Below are 13,994 nucleotides of genomic sequence, written 5' to 3'. Positions count from 1 at the left end.
TCCACGAATTCAGCGATTACCGCTAAAGTCTTAGATGGCTAACACTGGGCGGCAAAATACAGACCCCATATATTTATATGCCCCATATATTTATACGCACTGTATATTTAATGGCACTGTATATTTAATGGCCCCATATATTTATGGTCACTGTGTATTTAATGGCCCCACGTTGGGCGCCAAAAATAAATGTTACCTATAACGAGAAATATTGTTCCTATTTGCCTATTTTTTTCCCCGTGGCCGTATCACCATCCAGGTAACATTTGAGGGGTATGCGCCGCTCAGCTACAGCCGGAGCGGGAGTGGGTAAATTCACGATTTAAGTACCAACTTATAAAGAGTATTTTTTTTTTATAGGGCGCCAGGTGATTTCTTTACTTATATACCCCTAAAAACACTGACATCACCAAACCTAATTCGCACTGGTGACATTAGCTACGGTTATTACAAAAAAAAAAGAAACAAAAACACTCCATGACATTCAGTTATTCGATTTAATGTCGAAATGGGGGGGAAGAGTTATCCGCCGCACTGGGATCGGTATACAAGATCGCAATATGTAATTACATTAAACAACTTTACACGTTTTATTTTCCTACAGCGTAAATAATCTCTCGAGAGTATAGACGAGTATAAAAAGAGGGTAACCCCTTAACGACAAAAAAAAAGGAACCGTCAGTAACCTCTTTTCAACTCATCGTTCAGGTAATATCTTAGATGTACAAACAAAATTATAGAATTCGCAATAAAACTTAAGTTGGGCACTACACCAGTCCTTTTTGTCGAATCGATTTATTTCCTTTTACGTGTATGCGAAAATAAAAAAACTAATTCCACTACGTGGTACTTATCTGGAGTACGGACGTCGGTGTAGAACTCTCAGGTTAATTCCGAAGATTCCCGAAACTAAGGCGTTTGCTCTTCACAATTTTCCGGATGTTCTAGGCGTACTATTATAATATCAACCAATACATGGCCTTTTCCGGATAAATAGCAACCTTCTGTTTCTCGTATCCGTCCGGGACCACAAAAAGCAAATTGCCAAAAAAAATAAAAACGCCTAAGAATGGAAAAGAAAAAAAAAATCAAGAAGTGATACGAATTGATAAAGATTCTACAACTACAATTTTATATTTTATTGGTTTTTGATTTCAAGTAATTTATCTTATTTATCTCAAGAGTTTAAATTTTGAAAGTAAATCATTATGCTTTTACTGTAAAGGAAATTGACCCTTTTTTTTTTCCTTTATAAATGAGTTAAAATAAATTGTCCAAAAAAAAACGATCAGAACAACTACCGAGAACTACGCACACAATAAAAAGAGAACTTACCTCGTATCAGCACAAAAAACAAACCCAAAACACGAGACGTTTCTCTACAAAACCCAATATCTATTCAAGATAAGCTTTGGAACTTCTTAAAACAACCAGAGTACCACAAAAGTCGCCAAAGCGGGATGCAAAGTGAAAAATCCGTAAAACGCCAGAATAACTTTTCTGTTCACTAAGCAACCTAGTTATGACTCGTGCAAAATTTAAGAGCGATCACCGCGGTCACGGCTTATCGCGCTGCCTTTTTTTCTCTCGGTGCGTCATTTCTTTTTTTCCACGCTTTCGTATTTTGCCATCAACATGAGTTTACCGGGTGTCTCAAATTTCAAACGTAACAGCCCTTATATTTCAAATGGCACATCACCAGAAATAGTTCTACTTTCAAACAGATTTAGCCCTGGTCTGTCGATTAAGGCGTCTGACTAGAAATCAGATTCTCCATGGCAGCGTAGGTTCGAAACCTACCTACTGCAAACGGCCATTGTTTTGCTTGAAATAAATATTTTTTAATTAGCAGCTCAGCCCAGAAATTTTTCTCAAATATGGGAATTGGGTACATAAATTTATAAAAATATAATGGACTTCTATTTCAACGCATGGCACATTACCAGAAATAGTTCGACTTTCAAACAGATTTAGCCTTGGTCTGTCGGTTAAGGCGTCTGACTAGAAATCAGATTCCCTATCAGCATAAGTTCGAAACCTACCTGCTGCAAACGACCATTGTTTTGCTTGAAATATAATTTTTGTAATTAGCAGCTCAGCCAAGAAAATTTTGTCAATTATGGGGATTGAGTGCATTAATTTATAACAATGTAATGCCCTTATATTTCAAATGGCACATCACCAGAAATAGTTCGACTTTCAAACAGATTTAGCCCTGGTCTCTCGGTTAAGGCGTCTGACTAGAAATCGGATTCTCCATGGCAGCGTAGGTTCGAAACCTACCTACTGCAAACGACCATTGTTTTGCTTTTGATTGAGTACATAAATTTATAAAAACATAATGGACTTATATTTCAACGCATGGCACATCACCAGAAATAGTTCGACTTTCAAAAAGATTTAGCCTTGGTCTATCGGCTAAGGCGTCTGACTAGAAATCAGATTCTCTATCAGCATAGGTTCGCCACTGCAAACGACTATTTGTTTTGCTTGAAATACAATTTTTGTAATTAGCAGCCCAGTCCAGAAAATTTTGTCAATTATGGGGATTGAGTGCATACATTTAGAACAATATAATGCCAGATTTAGCCCTGGTCTGTCGGTTAAGGTTTCTGACTAGAAATCAGATTCTCTATGGCAGCGTAGGTTCGAAACCTACCAACTGCAAACGGAAATTGTTTTGCTTGAATTATAATTTTTGTAATTAGCAGCTCAGCCAAGAAAATTTTGTCAATTATGGGGATTGAGTGCATAAATTTATAACAATGTAATGCCCTTATATTTCAAATGGCACATCACCAGAAATAGTTCGACTTTCAAACAGATTTAGCCTTGGTCTGTCGGTTAAGGCGTCTGACTAGAAATCAGATTCTCCATGGCAGCGTATTTTCGAAACCTACCTCCTGCAAACGACCATTTGTTTTGCTTAAAATATAATTTTTGTAATTAGCAGCTCAGTCCAGAATATTTTGTCAATTATGGGGATTGAGTGCATACATTTAGAACAATATAATGCCCTTATATTTCAAATGGCTCGTCACCATAAATAATTCTACTTTCAAACAGATTTAGCCCTGGTCTGTCGGTTAACGTTTCTTACTAGAAATCACATTCTCTATGGCAGCGTAGGTTCGAAACCTACCTACTGCAAACGGAAATTGTTTTGCTTGAAATATATATTTTTTAATTAACAGCTCAGCCCACAAATTTTTCTCAAATATGGGGATTGAGTACATAAATTTATAAAAAATATAATGGACTTATATTTCAACGCATGGACATTACCAGAAATAGTTCGACTTTCAAACAGATTTAGCCTTGTTCTGTCGGTTAAGGCGTCTGACTAGAAATCAATTTCTCCATGGCAGCGTAGGTTCGAAACCTACCTACTGCAAACGACCATTAGTTTTGCTTGAAATACAATTTTTGTAATTAGCAGCCCAGTCCAGAAAATTTTGTCAATTATGGGGATTGAGTGCATACATTTAGAACAATATAATGCCAGATTTAGCCCTGGTCTGTCGGTTAAGGTTTCTGGCTAGAAATCAGATTCTCTATGGCAGCGTAGGTTCGAAACCTACCTACTGCAAACGGAAATTGTTTTGCTTGAATTATAATTTTTGTAATTAGCAGCTTAGCCAAGAAAATTTTGTCAATTATGGGGATTGAGTGCATAAATTTATAACAATGTAATGCTATTATATTTCAAATGGCACATCACCAGAAATAGTTCGACTTTCAAACAGATTTAGCCTTGGTCTGTCGGTTGAGGCGTCTGACTAGAAATCAGATTCTCCAACGCAGCGTAGATTCGAAACCTACCTACTGCGAACGGCCATTGTTTTGCTTGAAATATATATTTTTTAATTAACAGCTCAGCCCAGAAATTTTTCTCAAATATAAGGATTGAGTACATAAATTTATAAAAATTTAATGGATTTATATTTCAACGCATGGCACGTCACCAGAAATAGTTCGACTTTCAAACATATTTAGCCTTGGTCTGTCGGTTAAGGCGTCCAACCAGAAATCAGATTTTCCATGGCAGCGTAGGTTCGAAACCTACCTACTGCAAACGGCCATTGTTTTGCATGAAATATATATTTTTTAATTAACAGCTCAGAACAGAAATTTTTCTCAAATATGGGGATTCAATACATAAATTTATAAAAATATAACGGCCTTATATTTCAACGCATGGCACATCACCAGAAATAGTTCGACTTTCAAACAGATTTAGCCTTGGTCTGTCGGTTAAGGTGTCTGACTAGAAATCAGATTCTCCATGGCAGCGTAGGTTCGAAACCTACCTACTGCAAACGGAAATTGTTTTGCTTGAAATATATATATTTTAATTAACAGCTGAGCCCACAAATTTTTCTCAAATATGGGGATTGAGTACATAAATTTATAAAAATATAATGGACTTATATTTCAACGCATGGCACATCACCAGAAATAGTTCGACTTTCAAACATATTTAGCCTTGGTCTGTCGATTAAGGCGTCCGACCAGAAATCAGATTCTCCATGGCAGCGTAGGTTCGAAACCTACCTACTGCAAACGACCATTTGTTTTGCTTGAAATACAATTTTTGTAAATAGCAGCCCAGTCCAGAAAATTTTGTCAATTATGTTGATTGAGTGCATACATTTAGAACAATATAATGCCAGATTTAGCCCTGGTCTGTCGGTTAAGGTTTCTGACTAGAAATCAGATTCTCTATGGCAGCGTAGGTTTGAAGCCTACCTACTGCAAACGGAAATTGTTTTGCTTGAAATATATATTTTTTAATTAACAGCTCAGCCCACAAATTTTTCTCAAATATGGGGATTGAGTACATAAATTTATAAAAATATAATGGACTTATATTTCAACGCATGGCACATTACCAGAAATAGTACGACTTTCAAACAGATTTAGCCTTGGTCTGTCGGTTAAGCCGTCTGACTAGAAATCAGATTCTCCATGGCAGCGTAGGTTCGAAACCTACCTACTGCAAACGGAAATTGATTTGCTTGAAATATATATTTTTTAATTAACAGCTCAGCCCAGAATTTTTTCTCAGATATGGGGATTGAGTACATAAATTTATAAAAAAATCATGGCCTTATATTTCAACGCATGGCACATCACCAGAAATAGTTCGACTATCAAACAGATTTAGATTTGGTCTGTCGATAAGGGCGTCTGACTAAAAATCAGATTCTCCATGGCAGCGTAGGTTCCAAACCTACCTACTGCAACGGAAATTGTTTTGCTTGAAATATAATTTTTGTAATTAGCAGCTCAGTCCAGAAAATTTTGTCAATTATGGGGATTGAGTGCATACATTTAAAACAATATAATGCCCTTATATTTCAAATGGTACATCACCAGAAATAGTTCTACTTTCAAACAGATTTAGCCCTGGTCTGTCGATTAAGGCGTCGGACTAGAAATCAGATTCTCCATGGCAGCGTAGGTTCGAAACCTACCTACTGCAAACGGCCATTGTTTTGCTTGAAATAAATATTTTTTAATTAGCAGCTCAGCCCAGAAATTTTTCTCAAATATGGGGATTGGGTACATAAATTTATAAAAATATAAGGGACTTATATTTCAACGCATGGCACATTACAAGAAATAGTTCGACTTTCAAACAGATTTAGCCTTGCTCTGTCCGTTAAAGCGTCTGACTAGAAATCAGATTCTCCATGGCAGCGTAGGTTCGATACCTACCTCCTGCGAACGGCCATTGATTTGCGTGAAATATATATTTTTTAATTAACCGCTCAGCCCAGAAATTTTTCCCAAATATGGGTATTGAGTGCATAAATTTATAAAAATATAATGGACTTATATTTCAACGCATGGCACATAACCAGAAATAGTTCGACTTTCAAACAGATTTAGCCCTGGTCTGTCGGTTAAGGCGTTTGACTAGAAATCAGATTCTCTGTGGCAGCGTAGGTTCGATCAAATATGGGGATTGAGTACATAAATTTATAAAAATATAATTTACTTATGTTTCAAGGCATGGCACATTACCAGAAATAGTTCGACTTTCAAACAGATTTAGCCTTGCTCTGTCCGTTAAAGCGTCTGACTAGAAATCAGATTCTCCATGGCAGCGTAGGTTCTATACCTACCTACTGCAAACGGCCATTGTTTTGCTTGAAATATTTATTTTTTAATTAACAGCTGAGCCCAGAAATTTTTGTCAAATATAAGGATTGAGTCCATAAATTTATAAAAATATAATGGACTTATATTTCAACGCATGGCACATCACGAGAAATAGTTCGACTTTCAAACAGATTTAGCCTTGGTCTGTCGGTTAAGGCGTCTGACTAGAAATCAGATTCTCCATGGCAGCGTAGTTTCGATACCTACCTCCTGCGAACGGCCATTGATTTGCTTGAAATATATATTTTTTAATTAACAGCTCAGCCCAGAAATTTTTCCCAAATATGGGTATTGAGTGCATAAATTTATAAAAATATAATGGACTTATATTTCAACGCATTTCACATAACCAGAAATAGTTCGACTTTCAAACAGATTTAGCCTTGGTCTGTCGGTTAAGGCGTCTGACTAGAAATCAGATTCTCCATGGCAGCTTAGGTTCGAAACCTACCTCCTGCGAACGGCCATTGTTTTGCTTGAAATATATATTTTTTAATTAACAGCTCAGCCCAGAAATTTTTCTCAGATATGGGGATTGTGTACATAAATTTATAAAAATATAATGGCCTTATATTTCAACGCATTTCAAACAGATTTAGTTTTGGTCCGTCGGTTAAGGCGTCTGACTAGAAATCAGATTCTCTATGGCAGCGTAGGTTCGAAACCTACCTTCTGCAAACGACCATTGTTTTGCTTGAAATATAATTTTTGTAATTAGCAGCTCAGCCAAGAAAATTTTGTCAATTATGGGGATTGAGTGCATAAATTTATAACAATATGATGCCCTTATATTTCAAATGGTACATCACCAGAAATAGTCCTACTTTCAAACAGACTTTGCAATGGTCTGTCGTTCAAAGCGTCTGACTAGAAATCAGATTCTCTATGGCAGCGTAGGTTCGAAACCTACCTACTGCAAACGGAAATTGTTTTGCTTGAAATATATATTTTTTAATTAACAGCTCAGCAAAGAAATTTTTCTAAAAGATGGGGATTGATTACATAAATTTATAAAAATAAATTGGCCTTATATTTCAACGCATGGCACATCCCCAGAAATAGTTCGACTTTCAAACAGATTTAGCCTTGGTCTGTCGGTTAAGGCGTCTGACTAGAAATCAGATTCTCCATGGCAGCGTAGGTTCGATACCTACCTCCTGCGAACGGCCATTGATTTGCGTGAAATATATATTTTTTAATTAACAGCTCAGCAAATAAATTTTTCCCAAATATGGGTATTGAGTGCATAAATTTATAAAAATATAATGGACTTATATTTCAACGCATGGCACATAACCAGAAATAGTTCGACTTTCAAACAGATTTAGCCCTGGTCTGTCGGTTAAGGCGTTTGACTAGAAATCAGATTCTCTGTGGCAGCGTAGGTTCGATCAAATATGGGGATTGAGTACATAAATTTATAAAAATATAATTTACTTATGTTTCAAGGCATGGCACATTACCAGAAATAGTTCGACTTTCAAACAGATTTAGCCTTGCTCTGTCCGTTAAAGCGTCTGATTAGAAATCAGATTCTCCATGGCAGCGTAGGTTCTATACCTACCTACTGCAAACGGCCATTGTTTTGCTTGAAATATTTATTTTTTAATTAACAGCTGAGCCCAGAAATTTTTGTCAAATATAAGGATTGAGTCCATAAATTTATAAAAATATAATGGACTTATATTTCAACGCATGGCACATCACGAGAAATAGTTCGACTTTCAAACAGATTTAGCCTTGGTCTGTCGGATAAGGCGTCTGAATAGAAATCAGATTTTCCATGGCAGCGTAGGTTCGAAACCTACCTACTGCAAACGGCCATTGTTTTGCTTGAAATATATATTTTTTAATTAACAGCTCAGCCCAGAAATGTTTCTCAAATATGGGGATTGAATACATAAATTTATAAAAATATAATGGACTTATATTTCAAGGCATGGCACATTACCAGAAATAGTTCGACTTTCAAACAGATTTAGCCCTGGTCTGTCGATTAAGGTGTCTGACTAGAAATCAGATTCTCCATGGCAGCGTAGGTTCGAATCCTACCTACTGCAAACGGCCATTGTTTTGCTTGAAATAAATATTTTTTAATTAGCAGCTCAGCCCAGAAATTTTTCTCAAATACAACGATTGAGTCCATAAATTTATAAAAATATAATGGACTTATATTTCAACGCATGGCACATCACCAGAAATAGTTCGACTTTCAAACAGATTTAGCTTTGGTCTGTCGGATAAGGCGTCTGAATAGAAATCAGATTTTCCATGGCAGCGTAGGTTCGAAACCTACCTACTGCAAACGGCCATTGTTTTGCTTGAAATATATATTTTTTAATTAACAGCTCAGCCCAGAAATGTTTCTCAAATATGGGGATTGAGTACATAAATTTATAAAAATATAATGGACTTATATTTCAAGGCATGGCACATTACCAGAAATAGTTCGACTTTCAAACAGATTTAGCCTTGGTCTGTCGGTTAAGGCGTCTGACTAGAAATCAGATTCTCCATGGCAGCGTAGGTTCGATATCTACCTACTGCGAACGGCCATTGATTTGCTTGAAATATATATTTTTTAATTAACAGCTCAGCCCAGAAATTTTTCCCAAATATGGGTATTGAGTACATAAATTTATAAAAATATAATGGACTTATATTTCAACGCATGGCACATCACCAGAAATAGTTCGACTTTCAAACAGATTTAGCCTTGGTCTGTCGGTTAAGGCGTCTGACTAGAAATCAGATTCGCCATGGCAGCTTAGGTTCGAAACCTACCTACTGCAAATGGCCATTGTTTTGCTTGAAATATATATTTTTTAATTAACAGCTCAGCCCAGAAATTTTTCTCAGATATGGGGATTGTGTACATAAATTTATAAAAATATAATGGTCTTATATTTCAACGCATTTCAAACAGATTTAGCCTTGGTCCGTCGGTTAAGGCGTCTGACTAGAAATCAGATTCTCTATGGCAGCGTAGGTTCGAAACCTACCTGCTGCAAACGACCATTGTTTTGCTTGAAATATATATCTTTAATTAACAGCTCAGCCCAGAAAATTTTCTCAAATATGGGGATTGGTTACATAAATTTATAAAAATATAATGGACTTATATTTCAACGCATGGCACATTACCAGAAATAGTTCTACTTTCAAACAGATTTAGCCTTGGTCTGTCGGTTAAGGCGTCTGACTAGAAATCAGATTCTCTATCAGCATAGGCTCGAAACCAACCTACTGCAAACGACCATTATTTTGCTTGAAATATAATCTTTGTAAATAGTAGCTTAGCCCAGAAAATTTTGTCAATTATATGAATTGAGTTCATAAATTTAAAAGAATATATTGCCCTTATATTTCAAATTTCACTTCACCAGAAATAGTTCTACTTTCAAACAGATATAGCCCTGGTCCTTCGGTTAAGGCGTCTGACTAGAAATCAGATTCTCTATGGCAGCGTAGGTTCGAAACCTACCTGCTGCAAACGACCACTGTTTTGCTTGAAATATAATTTTTGTAATTAGCAGCTCAGCCAAGAAAATTTTGTCAATTATGGGGATTGAGTGGATAAATTTATAACAATGTAATGCCCTTATATTTCAAATGGCACATCACCAGAAATAGTTCGACTTTCAAACAGATTTAGCCTTGGTCTGTCGGTTAAGGCGTTTACTGCGAACGGCCATTGTTTTGCTTGAAATATATATTTTTTAATAAACAGCTCAGCCCAGAAATGTTTCTCAAATATGGGGATTGAGTACATAAATTTATAAAAATATAATGGACTTATATTTCAACGCATGGCACATCACCAGAAATAGTTCGACTTTCAAACAGATTTAGCCTTGGTCTGTCGGTTAATGCGTCTGACTAGAAATCAGATTCTCCATGGCGGCTTAGGTTCGAAACCTACCTACTGCAAATGGCCATTGTTTTGCTTGAAATATATATTTTTTAATTAACAGCTCAGCCCAGAAATTTTTCTCAGATATGGGGATTGTGTACATAAATTTATAAAAATATAATGGCCTTATATTTCAACGCATTTCAAACAGATTTAGCCTTGGTCCGTCGGTTAAGGCGTCTGACTAGAAATCAGATTCTCTATGGCAGCGTAGGTTCGAAACCTACCTGCTGCAAACGACCATTGTTTTGCTTGAAATATAATTTTTGTAATTAGTAGCTCAGCCAAGAAAATTTTGTCAATTATGGGGATTGAGTGCATAAATTAATAACAATGTAATGCCCTTATATTTCAAATGGTACATCACCTGAAATAGTCCTACTTTCAAACAGACTTTGCCCTGGTCTGTCGGTTAAGGCGTCTGACTAGAAATCAGATTCTCCATCGCAGCGTAGGTTCGAAACCTACCTACTGCAAAAGGCCATTGTTTTGCTTGAAATATTTATTTTTTAATTAACAGCTCAGCCCAGAAATTTTTCTAAAATATGGGGATTGATTACATAAATTTATAAAAATAAATTGGCCTTATATTTCAACGCATGGCACATCACCAGAAATAGTTCGACTTTCAAACAGATTTAGCCTTGGTCTGTCGGTTAAGGCGTATATATATATTTTTTATATAATTATATATTTTTTAATTAACAGCTCAACACAGAAATTTTTCCCAAATATGGGTATTGAGTACATGGCACATCACCAGAAATAGTTCGACTTTCAAACAGATTTAGCTTTGGTCTGTCGGATAAGGCGTCTGAATAGAAATCAGATTTTCCATGGCAGCGTAGGTTCGAAACCTACCTACTGCAAACGGCCATTGTTTTGCTTGAAATATATATTTTTTAATTAACAGCTCAGCCCAGAAATGTTTCTCAAATATGGGGATTGAGTACATAAATTTATAAAAATATAATGGACTTATATTTCAGGGCATGGCACATTACCAGAAATAGTTCGACTTTCAAACAGATTTAGCCTTGGTCTGTCGGTTAAAGCGTCTGACTAGAAATCAGATTCTCCATGGCAGCGTAGGTTCGATACCTACCTACTGCAAAAGGCCATTGTTTTGCTTGAAATATTTATTTTTCAATTAACAGCTCAGCCCAGAAATTTTTCTCAAATACAACGATTGAGTCCATAAATTTATAAAAATATAATGGACTTATATTTCAACGCATGGCACATCACCAGAAATAGTTCGACTTTCAAACAGATTTAGCTTTGGTCTGTCGGATAAGGCGTCTGAATAGAAATCAGATTTTCCATGGCAGCGTAGGTTCGAAACCTACCTACTGCAAACGGCCATTGTTTTGCTTGAAATATATATTTTTTAATTAACAGCTCAGCCCAGAAATGTTTCTCAAATATGGGGATTGAGTACATAAATTTATAAAAATATAATGGACTTATATTTCAAGGCATGGCACATTACCAGAAATAGTTCGACTTTCAAACAGATTTAGCCTTGGTCTGTCGGTTAAGGCGTCTGAATAGAAATCAGATTCTCCATGGCAGCGTAGGTTCGATACCTACCTACTGCAAACGGAAATTGTTTTGCTTGAAATATATATTTTTTAATTAACAGCTCAGCCCAGAAATTTTTCTCAAATATGGGGATTGAGTACATAAATTTATAAAAATATAATGGACTTATATTTGAAGGCATGGCAGATTACCAGAAATAGTTCGACTTTCAAACAGATTTAGCTTTGGTCTGTCGGTTAAGACGTCTGACTAGAAATCAGATTCTCCATGGCAGCGTAGGTTCGAAACCTACCTAGTGCAAACGACCATTTGTTTTGCTTGAAATATAATTTTTGTAATTGGCAGCCCAGTCCAGAAAATTTTGTCAATTATGGGGATTGAGTGTATACTTTTAAAACAATATAATGCCCTTATATTTCAAATGGCAGATCACCAGAAATAGTTCTACTCTCAAACAGATTTAGCCCTGGTCTCTCGGTTAAGGCGCCTGACTAGAAATCAGATTCTCCATGGCAGCGTAGGTTCGAAACCTACCTACTGCAAACGGCCATTGTTTTGCTTGAAATATATATTTTTTAATTAACAGCTCAGCCCAGAAATTTTTCTTAAATATGGGGCTTGGGTACATAAATTTATAAAAATATAATGGACTTATATTTTAACGCATGACACATTACCAGAAATAGTTCGACTTTCAAACAGATTTAGCCTTGGCCTGTTGGTTAAGGCGTCTGACTAGAAATCGGATTCTCCGTGGCAGCGTAGGTTCGAAACCTACCTACTGCAAACGACCATTTGTTTTGCTTGAAATATAATTTTTTAATTAGCAGCTCAGTCCAGAAAATTTAGTCAATTATGGGGATTGAGTGCATACATTTAAAACAATATAATGCCCTTTTATTTCAAATAGCACATCTCCATAAATAGTTCTACTTTCAAACAGATTTAGCCCTGGTCTGTCGGTTAAGGCGTCTGACTAGAAATCAGATTATAAATGGCAGCGTAGGTTCGAAACCTACCTACTGCAAACGGCCATTGTTTTTCTTGAAATATGTATTTTTTAATTAACAGCTCAGCCCAGAAATTTTTATAAAATATGAGGATTAAACACATAAATTTATAAAAATAAATTGGGCTTATATTTCAACGCATGGCACATCACCAGGAATAGTTCGACTTTCAAACAGATTTAGCCTTGGTGTGTCGGTTAAGGCGTCTGACTAGAAATCTGATTCCCTATGGCAGCGTATGTTCGAAACCTACCTACTGCAAACGGCCATTGTTTTGCTTGAAATATATATTTTTTAATTAACAGCTCAGCCCAGAAATTTTTCTCAAATATGTGGATTCAATACATAAATTTATAAAAATATAATGGCCTTATAGTTCAACGCATGGCACATCAACAGAAATAATTCGACTTTCAAACAGATTTAGCCTTGGTCTGTCGGTTAAGGCTTCTGGCTAGAAATCAGATTCTCCGTGGCAGCGTAGGTTCGAAACCTACCTGCTGCAAACGGCCATTGTTTTGCTTGAAATATATATTTTTTAATTAACAGCTCAGACCAGAAATTTTTCTCAAATATGGGGATTGAGTACATAAATTTATAAAAATATAATTGACTTATATTTTAACGCATGGCACATTACCAGAAATAATTCGATTTTCAAACAGATTTAGCCTTGGTCTGTCGGTTAAGGCGTCTGACTTGAAATCAGATTCTCCATGGCAAGGTAGGTTCGAAACCTACCTACTGCAAACGGCCATTGTTTTGCTTGAAATATATATTTTTTAATTAATAGCTCAGCCCAGAAATTTTTCTCAAATATGGGGATTGAGTAGATAAATTTATAAAAATATAATGGCCTTATATTTCAACCCATTTCAAACAGAGTTAGCCTTGGTCTGTCGGTTAAGACGTCTGACTAGAAATCAGATTCTATATGGCATCGTAGGTTCGAAACCTACCTACTGCAAACGGAAATTGTTTTTCTTGAAATATATATTTTTTAATTAACAGCTCAGTCCAGAAGATTTTGTCAATTATGGGGACTGAGTGCATACATTTAAAACAATATAATGCCCTTTTATTTCAAATGGCACATCTCCATAAATAGTTCTACTTTCAAACAGATTTAGCCCTGGTCTGTCGGTTAAGGCGTCTGACTAGAAATCAGATTATAAATGGCAGCGTAGGTTCGAAACCTACCTACTGCAAACGGCCATTGTTTTGCTTGAAATATATATTTTTTAATTAACAGCTCAGCCCAGAAATTTTTCTTAAATATGGGGCTTGGGTACATAAATTTATAAAAATATAATGGACTTATATTTTAACGCATGACACATTACCAGAAATAGTTCGAC

The 13,994-nt window shown here is 36.0% G+C and overlaps 1 protein-coding gene across 1 annotated transcript in view; it reads left to right on the top strand.

The window, feature by feature from the left end:
- The first annotated feature begins 508 nt into the window (after positions 1-508).
- LOC132695920 (uncharacterized) overlaps positions 509-13,994 on the top strand; it is a 28,193-nt gene continuing 14,707 nt past the window's right edge. The window contains exon 1 of the mRNA XM_060660485.1: positions 509-543. Within this exon, the coding sequence (XP_060516468.1) occupies positions 509-543 (35 nt within the window). The remainder of the gene's footprint in view (positions 544-13,994) is intronic.

Source organism: Cylas formicarius, unplaced genomic scaffold (genome assembly GCF_029955315.1).
Source record: "Cylas formicarius isolate icCylForm1 unplaced genomic scaffold, icCylForm1.1 PGA_scaffold_15__1_contigs__length_358677, whole genome shotgun sequence".
NCBI lineage: Eukaryota > Metazoa > Arthropoda > Insecta > Coleoptera > Brentidae > Cylas > Cylas formicarius.
The sequence above is the reverse complement of the archived record's forward strand: the minus strand, read 5'-3'. Positions and strand labels throughout refer to the sequence as shown.